General features: G+C 41.7%; 1 protein-coding gene across 1 annotated transcript in view; it reads right to left on the bottom strand.

Annotated features, from left to right (window-relative positions):
* THOC1 (THO complex 1) overlaps nt 1-8,805 on the bottom strand; it is a 31,194-nt gene extending 22,389 nt beyond the window's left edge. The window contains exons 1-8 of the mRNA XM_025209262.1: nt 8,779-8,805; nt 7,969-8,042; nt 7,810-7,870; nt 5,030-5,096; nt 3,881-3,999; nt 2,877-2,979; nt 2,073-2,168; nt 1,666-1,748 (exon numbers count right to left, since the gene is read on the bottom strand). Of these exons, the coding sequence (XP_025065047.1) occupies nt 1,666-1,748; nt 2,073-2,168; nt 2,877-2,979; nt 3,881-3,999; nt 5,030-5,096; nt 7,810-7,870; nt 7,969-8,042; nt 8,779-8,805 (630 nt within the window). The remainder of the gene's footprint in view (nt 1-1,665; nt 1,749-2,072; nt 2,169-2,876; nt 2,980-3,880; nt 4,000-5,029; nt 5,097-7,809; nt 7,871-7,968; nt 8,043-8,778) is intronic.
* Between the last annotated feature and the right edge of the window lie 1,412 nt (nt 8,806-10,217).

The raw sequence follows: 10,217 nt of genomic DNA, 5'->3' as shown, positions 1-10,217 counted from the left end.
GCAAGGGACAGACCCAAGGGACAGAGTCGCGCTCCATTGGGCTGGGCCAGCCCCTGCTTGTCTCCACACGCAGCTTTCTGCTGGAGTGCTGGAAGCCTCACGTGGAGGCATGGAGCTCACCCAGCCCAATGGCACGTGGCTCCCAGTCCACAAGCCACTGAACCAGGCCAGCTGGCTCTGTGCTTCTATGTAGGGTTTCCAGTACTCCAGTGGGAAGCCGCACATGGAGGCATGGAACCCACCCAGCCTGATGGTGCACAGCTCCCACCTGCAGTGCCACGAGCCCCACATGCTGGCACAGAGCCAGTCCAGTCTGATCTGAATGTGCATGCCAGGTCAGGCTGACTCTGTGCCAGAATGTGCAGGCCCTGGGACTCAGAGGCGTGTGCACCCGGGGGCTCTGCCTGCCGTGGCCAGGATCACCCCAGAGTCCACCACCTGCTGCTACTGAGTTGTCAGCAGCGGAGACTGTGCACCATGGGGGGGGGATGTGTGGTAGCTCCCACCACACACCCCACACCCATCCACAAACTCCCCACACACAACCCCCCCCAACCAGACACACACATTCCCTCCCCCCCCAACCACACAAAGTACCTGCATATATATATATTTTTAAGTTCAAATAGTGTTATACCTAGTTTAATTTGTAAAATAATAATTAATTTAGCATAATGTTGAGTTTTTCTGCATATAAATCCCTGGGGAGTATTTAGCCCAACATATGCTCTGAAAACTTATTTATATTTTCTTCAATTCATAGATTCATAAATGTAGGGTTGGAGGGGACCTGAGCAGATCATCAAGTCTGACCCCCTGACCTGGGCAGGAATGACTACTGGGCTCATATGATCCCTAGTAATTTTAAGATCATATGACTCCAGCTAGATAGTTATCAAGCCTCCTTTTACAAACCCCTAAGGTAGGAGCCAGCACCACTTCTCTTTGAAGCTGGTTCCAGATCCTGGCTGCTCTGACAAAGTTAGCTTATCTAGCACACCATATATAGGAGTGCCAGTGTGCAGATAGAGATGTGCAGGTAAGAGCCACAAAAGGATACTGACGAAAATAATTCACCAAAGTATGGCTTTGGATTCTTTACTTCTGTAAGAAACATGGCATCTGTAACTTGTCTTTTAAGTAATACTTGCATCTTACATCAGCAAGTTTAGGACACTGACACAAGAAAATCTGTCTAAATTACTGCATCCTGCACTGCTGATTCTCTCTCACAAACTACACTGCATCTGCATAGCAATAGGAAGACATACAGATATTCATGGCTTTGATCCTACAATGAACTGCATGGGCAGACTGGCTTTACAAATGTAAGTAAGAGCACAGTTGCTCGCTGGTACTAGCCAGTTTCACTACAAACAAGGAAAATCTTGTTAGGAGTAAAGAGATGGTGATGAGAACTCATTTGGGATTTGAGACATTTATTTAAAAAAAAATCTCACATCTCAGCCTAGCTGTAGTGGAAGACAGTAATACAGCGGAAAAACAAGCCAATTCTCAGACCAGAGAGCTGCTTTATGGATGAGCTGTACCCTGAACTTTGAATATTTTAAGTGTGGTAGTGGGGGGGTTTTGTGCAAACAACTCCTCTAGGTTTATAAAACTGTTTCCCATAAAAATAGTCAAAAGAAACGGAGCCATTCTTACTTTCTGTCCCAGAGTGCTCTCCTGTTCATTGGTATTGAAAACTGTGACATTCTCCAGATTAAACTGACTTTGTAAATTAAGCCCTATTAGGAAAAAAAGACATTTTTTAAAGAAAATGTAGCTCATTTTCCAATATTAAGAACTTTATGAAGCCAGATAGTGATTATTACCTACAACCAGTGAGTAATTATTGCCTACATCCAGTAAGTAACACTTTCTAGTTTAATTTATAACAAATAAAACCCATTTATAACTTCTATATTTGATGCATATCAATTAGGGTAGAGCTAGAAACACACTTTTGGTTAAACTGGATTTAGTCTAAAACACGTTTATGAGAGACTGAAGTATATTTAATCTCTCTCAATTCTTATTCTTCTCACTTGAAGAAATACACAAAATCTCACCTGACTTCTCTGAAAGAGGAAACAACCTAGCCAGGAACAGCTGTATTCTTCCACAGAAGACTGTGTTCTGTGATTTGGATAATCTTCTTAGAAGATCTTGTAATGTAAAAAATGAGAGAACATTAAAGATGATTTATGCTGCTATCATGTGGACTATAACTATCCTGCTTCTCACCCACTTTGCACTAGCACAATTTTATGGAGGCCAAAAGGGTCAGGCCTGCATCCCTTTTAATGCGACATGTTGAAATAACTGAAAGTTCAAATGTTGCTCACTTAAATGATCTTTCTTCCTTCAGACTATCAGTACATTTCTGTGTGTTCTACTAGACCAGTACAAGAAAATCCTATCCAGCCATTGTTTCTAATACAGTCCCTAGCAACATTTCTGAGAAATATTTAAGACCTCAACATCTTTCTAGTATACCCCTCGTCCCTGAAAATTATAGGAAAATTTCCATTTATCCAATTAAAATTCAGATTAAGCAGCAAGGCACACAAATGTCTATTAACTCTAAGGCCAGATTCTTCAGGTGTGGATTACTGAAGTTAGGCACCAAATAAGTAATCACAGTTGAGAACTATGACCTCAGTTGAGAACTGACCTCAGATTAGATAAGCAGTTTAACTGAGATCCAAATCATCCTACTTATTGAAATTATGATGTTTTGTTCATAAATAAATGTATTTTATTCAGTAAAACAACTAGCAACTTATTACAGTATTTTTAACATGATTCAATACTTTACTTTATTCCTGAACACATTATAATGTCCTGCTGCATTAGACTCTAGTTTTGATTACCTGTGTTGTAGCTTTTTTGCTCACTCTCTGTCTCGGTGGAGAACCCATACTCACCATTGCACATTCGTAGCAAGTAATTCTTTCCAGCTGAATAAAATGTACTCTGAAACAGAACAAACACACTACTATCATGAGGAGACCATACTACAAATTATACAAATAATAATTTCGCCTGGCTCTTTCCCCTTGTTAACCCTATAAATCAGTAGTTCTCAACCTTTTCAGACCCAAGGCACACCTCCAAAAATGCCAGCTCTTAGCTTTCACTTACTTTTTTGACTATAAAAAATACTAGAGCAAACCTTCCATTGCAAAGAACTCAAACCATAACAGGTCAAAATGTTTCTGACACTTTGGATTTGAAATCTCTGAGTTTACCTTGTGATTCATGAGTGCCTGCATACCTAACCATACTGCATGGCACGCCTGCAGCACCCTTAAAAACATCTTGCAGCACCCTGGTCGAGAACTACTGCTCTAAATTGAATTTCACTTATTTAAAAAACAGGCACCACAAAAAGAAAGGAAAAAAATTATTTCTAAGCACCCAATTTTTATTTTTCTCCTGTGCATGTTTTCTGCATGCATGTAAAGTTAAGGAAAGTGCTTACAATTAGGAACAGCATCAGCTGCCTTTGAAAATCTGGTAGTAAAAAGACAAATTAATTGGTTGAAAACAAATGAAAGAAGCAAGCCCTGTTCAGACACTAGACCAGCAATTTCTGACCAGGGTGCCCTGAGAGCCTTTGAAGGAGGCCACAGGGAATTTCTACCTAGCCAGTTCTCCTCCTTCCTCCACCTCACTGCCCAGTGTTGTGAAAGTAAGTGCAGGCTTGTACCTGCCCTGCCGCTCCTCCTTTCTCCCCACCCCTTTGGCTCAGCCCCTGTGCAAGGACTGAAATATGGTATCACTATTTTAACAAAAGGACAAAGGCCCATTATTTTGGTAAATCCCCTCTACAACTACAATCTTTGGCATGAGGCACCTTGGAGAAAATACTTACTGACTTCCATGTGGTAACATTTTTCTCCACAAAAGTGAAGATTTTGTCACACTGATCCAAAGGAAGGCAATCCAGAACATCTCCCAGGAGCACAAAAGGAGTTGAAGCTGTGCATATACCTTTAAGGAGTGGCGAATATAATCAGAATTACATAACTTAATTGTACTACCCATCCAACTTCCATGCATCACCCAAGAAGAGTTTAAAAAAAAATCTACAATGTAAGCATGCACAATACTTATCAAACGGGCAGTACAGAAGTACCCATAATGAGAAACAGTAAGTTATCAAAGCTCAGCAGGCCCCAAAAATGATTGAGGTTGGGATTTTTTTAAAAACATGATTTACTTAGAACTACATATATTGGCCAGCTTTCTATAGAGGACAAAAGGAAAAATTGTGGGGTCCATCATCCTACAAGATTACCCAGATGGGCATAAGAATCCCCTCACCTACTAGTAAACAAATTGGCAATGCCAATATTTAACAACACTATACTTAAGTGACGTGCTTCTTCTCCAATTCAAATTGATCGTTTTTCAAATAGTGCCATATAAATCAGCTCTTGAGTCACATTTATAAATTCCAAGACATCCTCAATGGCAGAGGCTCAAATGTTATGAAAGCCAACTGTTTTCTAGCAGGTCAGTCACTGCACTGCTATTGGCTGACCAACACAGATAGTCAGGAGACTGGATTTTATGCCTGGCTCTGCACAAGACTCTTTATGTGACCTCAGGGAAGTTACTTAAACTATCTCATTTTTCTCATCTATAAAATAAAAATAATGACATGCATCTGTGTAAAATGCTTAGAAATCCAGGCATGAAAAATGTCATAAATTAACTGTTGCTATTATTAAGGAGAGAAACACTGAAATGAATTCAGACTCCCACTGTATCTTGAACCCCCCCCCCCCCAAATATATAGAAGCTACAAATTTAAAGAACACAATTAGCTGCTCCATGCAAAAGCTTCCTTGTTATCAGAACAGCAGTTACACTTCCCTCCTCACCTATACAAAGTTCATCCAACTCTTTGACCCAAGTCAGGCACTTGAGGAGCTGAATGTTGTAGATATTTGAGGAAGACAACAACATGGTAATACAAATCAAATTATACAACAACCTGCTCTGAGATACTGCTCACCTTCTGTGACTCCATTGATAGAAAGAGAAATGATGGCCAAGAGATTTTCACATACAGCCTTGTTTATCTAGACAAACGACAGTGGAACTTTGTTTACTATATCAAATCCAAATGTCAATATATTTTCATTATATTTAGTAAACAAGAAAGTCTTACTACAAAAATTCAAACCTTGTTAGAAGTACAAATCAACATTAACCTCCCCATCTGTTCAAGTGCTCTAGAAGTAGGGTGGATAAAAATCAACGATTTTTTTTATTTAATTTTTTTTTGTTTTTTTAAGAAGCTTTAAAAAAAAATAATTCTACATAAAAATAGTTTTAATTTAAGATATGTTAAAGCTCAAAGATATAATCATGGAATAGGGATTATAACTTCCAAGTATATACTATTTGAGATAATATAGTCATGTAACCTATTTAGAAAAGTTTTATAAATAGGTCACAACAGGCCATGGGCTATATTAGGGATCCAATCTTATGGGGTTCCCAGAGGCTCCTCTAAAGCTCAGTAACGACTGAAGAAAACCACTTTACCCAATGGGACTCAGTGCTCAGTCTAGACCAGAGGTTCTCAAACTGTGGTCCGTGAGCTCCATTCAGGTGGTCCGCAGAAAGGTTGCGGAACAATCGAGAATATCTGTACTTGTAAAGTAAGACAACTGATATTAAAATGTGAGTTGTGTGCTTTGATTTGTAGGGACAAAAAAGTTTATTAAGTGGTCTGCCAAGACCCTAAGCAATTTTCAAGCGGCCTGCGGAAAAAAAAAAATTTGAGAACCACTGGTCTAAAAGATCTCACTATGCATCTCTGTGATGCTCAGTTTCATTTCTCAAACTCTGGATTTCTGTCTCTAGAGGTAACATCCTTGTTAACAGCAGTATATGAAGATGAGAGATAACAGACTTAATTACCTACCCATCAGCCCTCTTGTCTCTCTGCAACTTTGTGTACACAGAGTCAAGCCCTTACCTCTCTCTCTGAAAGTTCAAAGTTTCAAGAAGTTAAATGAAAAGAGGATTGTTGAGGATGAAGTAGATCTGGGAAAGGAGGAGGAGTCTGGAGATAAATGCAAGGAAGGAGGGACTTAGAAACAAAAACAGAAATATTTTGAGCTGGGGTGTTGGTTGTCACCGTGTTTGTCTAAGGACATAGTCAGACAAGGTTCTTTGGGTAAATCTGATATCTTTTATTATTTTAGTGGTCTAATAAATGATATTGGATTTACCCAAAGAACCCTGTCTACATTTTGAGAAGGATATTCCAGAAGTCTCGAGGGATAAGTTTCTGAGTATAGCCTCTTCACTGATTTGAGATCTAGTGAGGGAATGGTATGGTAGAAGGGAAAACCTACCAATAAGAATGCACTTTTTGTAGAAAACAATGATTAAATCAAGGCTTCCTGAGCAGTGATTTAGATTTACATCATGATTTAACTCACAATTTATTTGATTTAAATCATATCCACCCTGTCTAGAAGTAACATTCCTCAGCAAGAAAATCAACGTAAAAACTTGTATCTTAATTGCTTTTGCGTATTAAAGATGTTGCACCGTATTTTGCATGGATAAATTTTGTTTGCCTTTGGGTATTAATGTTCTATCATGAATAATTACATTGCATCTACATTTCTTCACAATTTCTACTGCAAATGTTATTTGATTCCTTTCATAAATTGCCACATAGTGTTTCTTTCTGCAATTAAGCAGTACACATGCTCCACCATAGAAATATCAACATTTTAGTGATTTGTTTGTTACATGTTAAAAATAGTAATACTCTTTTAAAGTAAGATTAAAAAGCCATTTAAAAAATTTACAATCCAATTTCTTATGTTTTCTTTTCAGAGTGCAGAACAAAATCTTCAGTTTATACTATGAGGCAAAGCATTCTTTGTTCTAAATTAGTGCTTTCAGTCTTGTTTTACCTTATAAAATATCCGTTTAGCAGTTACTGTTGGTCCTGTACAAAACTTGAGAATGCATACCAATTCACTATTACAGCGCACAGATTTACAACCAACACTTAAAGTACAGCAGGTTTTAAAATTGCTATAAACAACCACTACAAGAAATTTTAAAATGTAACCACAAAAAAAAAAAAAAATCACTTGTGAAACATTTCTTGGCTAACTAACTGGACATGTGCCTATATTTGCCCCAGGGGATATTGCATGTGCACAACCAGAGGGATATATCCTAGCCCAGAGGTGTCAAACTCAGTGGTCCAGATTCATACCACCTACACCAGTGGGGGAGGGGGGGCGGGGCAAGAGGCAGTGATGTTAACCACCCTGTAGAAGCATAACTGGATGCGTGAACACCCTGAGCTGCAGCAGTGCATGGGCCAGTGTCAGTGGCTGCACTGGAAGGGCAGCTGTTGCTATTTTACGTGCACTACCTCCTCTCTCCCACCACCAATGGTCCGCACCTTAGGCTGGTGCCCCAGTCACCCCTGCCTTATTAGGCTACTACCACAACGGGTGCCTGAGTCACAGGAATTAATGCACCTGTCCCTTGTCCCTTTGCTACTAACACCCATCCCCAACAGGGCTCTGATGCCCACTTTAGGCAGCAGGACCTGCCACTGAATTCTAGGAGTCCATGGGCCAGATCTTTGACATGTCTGCCCTATTCCACGTCTCATTTCTTAGTAGTTCCTATGTTTTATTTGTAATCAATATGGCCTACTCAAATGATAAGCTGTTGCATATAAAGGATTATGTATAGTATACTTTCAATTTTAATCAAGAGACAGCCGCAGTGACATGAGGTACTTACAATTTCCTCTTCTACAACAACTCTGAAAGCTTGATCCAGGGTACATTTCTTTTCACTTTCACTAGAAATGGAAAAAAAGTTATGGTCTGTATTGATGAACAGTTCAGCATCAATAAAAATTAAACAGAGACTTTTGAAAGTAATATATTAGCTCCTTACCTCCCAGGAATTTGGTTGAAGGCATTCAATAAAGGTTTGAGAGTTTTGTTATGTAGAGCGTCTCGGGTTGAGTTCTAGAAACAAGTAACAAAAGGTGCAAGTAAGTCCCACTACAGAGCCAGGAGTCAAGCACAAGCTAGTCTGAGAGGCCACTTTTTACTGACAGATAGTAGATATCAACTCACACATAACTGACCTGCTACATGAACATGCACTGACTTACACAGATCATTTCACAGATTCATAGAGAAGTAGGGCTGGAAGGGACCTCCAGAGGTCATCTAGTCCAACTCCCTGCCTGAAGCAGGATCATCCCTCTCCAAACCACCCTACACTAATCCATTGTCTAATCTATGAGCGAAACTGGAGTCAAACCCAAAAACATAACACCCTAACCTACCACAAGTAAAGCAGGGAGACCACAGTGGACAATGTCCTGCTACAGCTAAAGTTGTTAAAATACACCTGAGATCCAAGGAAGAGGGCCACACTCCCTACTACAGTGGAAGGCAAAAACCCCCAGTCTGTATCAATCTGATCACGGGGTAAAATTCCTTTCTGACCCCTAATATGGCATTTGGTCTGATCCTGAGCAGAGGGGCAAGACCCTTTAGCCAAAAACCTCTAGGTTTATGTCCCAGCAGGAGAACTGGCATTCTCCAGTTAAAATCCCCAGCCTTGACTACAGCCAAGCCCAATGCTTCGAAGAAAAGCAACCCCTCTCTCTCCACAAAATGTGGCAGCAGGAGGGAAAACATGCCTTCCTGGCCTCACATGGCAACCAGGAAAGCCCAGAAATGTACGAAATACCCATAGCAGAGCATAGGCATTGGTCATCCCTTACCAATACTTGCCCAACCTCTTGAACACCTCCAGGGATGGAAAGTTCACAACTTCCTTGGGCAGCCTATTCCAGTGCCTCACTGTTCTAACAGTATTTTTTCCTAACATCCAATCTAAACTTAACTTTGCTTCAACTTCAAGCCATTGGCTCGCATTCTGCTCCCTGCAACAAAACAGGAAAGGTGTTTTCCTTCTTCTTTATAGCATCATAGAAAATTAAGGTTGGAAGGGACCTCAGGAAGTCACTTAGCCTGACTCCCCTGCTCAAAGCAGGACCATTCACAACTAGATCATCCCAGCCAAGGCTTTGACTACCCAGGTCTTTAAAACCTCCAAGAATGGAAAGTCTATAGTCTCTCTGGCTAACTCGTTTCAGTGCTTCACCACCCTCCTAGTGAAAAAGTTTTTCCTACTATCTAACCTAAATTTTCCTTCCTGCAGCTTGAGACCTTTGCTCCTTGTTCTGTCATCTGCCACCACTGAGAACAGTCTAGCTACATCCTCTTTTGAACCTCCTTTCAGGTAGCTGAAGACTGTTATTAAATCCCTTCTCAGTCTTCTCTTCTCCAGCCCATATTTCAATTCCCAGCAACATATCTGAGAAATGGGGTGAACCATCTGCTACATCAGCAGGGAACAGCCTTCCACATGCTGTGACCTGTATTTTAAGCATGGCCCTTTGGGTTTAGGGGCCCAACCATTATTACAGCTGTTCTAGGTAAGAGCCTGGCCCACCAAAGGCAAAGTTCTGCTACACTGACGAAAGGCAATGTTTGAAGCTGCTTTCCAGCACCAGGCAGTAGGCGGACACTCCTTTCAGCACAGTTTACAAAGGGGACCTAACAGACCTAAGAGTCCCAGGCAGGCGTTGACCTCACTTCAGTGGCACCAGGTTATGAATGGATATCAGTGAGGCTGCAGATGCTTCTACACGTGCATGCAAGCCAGCCACCCCTGGGGGACTCTGCGCCCAGGCTACCCAGTGCTGTGCTCCTGACCTCTGCCTACCTACCCTCAGAAGACAAGTGGGGAAGGAGAGGACATAAGATGTGCCGCGCTGGGTCAGGCCAACAGCCTGTGTTGCCTGAGAATCTGTCGCCTGTTGTGGCAGGAGCAGATGTTTCAGCCCATGAGCAGGGTGCACTGAGAACCAGGGCCCCACCGCTGCCCATGGAGCTGCACCGCAGGCCCCAGGGGCTCTCTGGGTCTGGAAATCTTGCAGCCGGGGGCGCTGACTGCCACAGCTCTGGGCTCTGTGCGGGCAGTGCCCTTGGCTACAATGGGCCCATCACCCACCAGTGTCCCTGGCTGACTGCCCCCAATGAGTCCCCCTGACAGACTGGCAGCAAGTGGAGTGTACCGCTCAGGCACGGGGTGCGGGGTGGAATGTTCCACTCAGGCCGGGG

Source organism: Alligator sinensis, unplaced genomic scaffold (genome assembly GCF_000455745.1).
Source record: "Alligator sinensis unplaced genomic scaffold, ASM45574v1 scaffold677_1, whole genome shotgun sequence".
Taxonomy (NCBI): domain Eukaryota; kingdom Metazoa; phylum Chordata; order Crocodylia; family Alligatoridae; genus Alligator; species Alligator sinensis.
The sequence above is the reverse complement of the archived record's forward strand: the minus strand, read 5'-3'. Positions and strand labels throughout refer to the sequence as shown.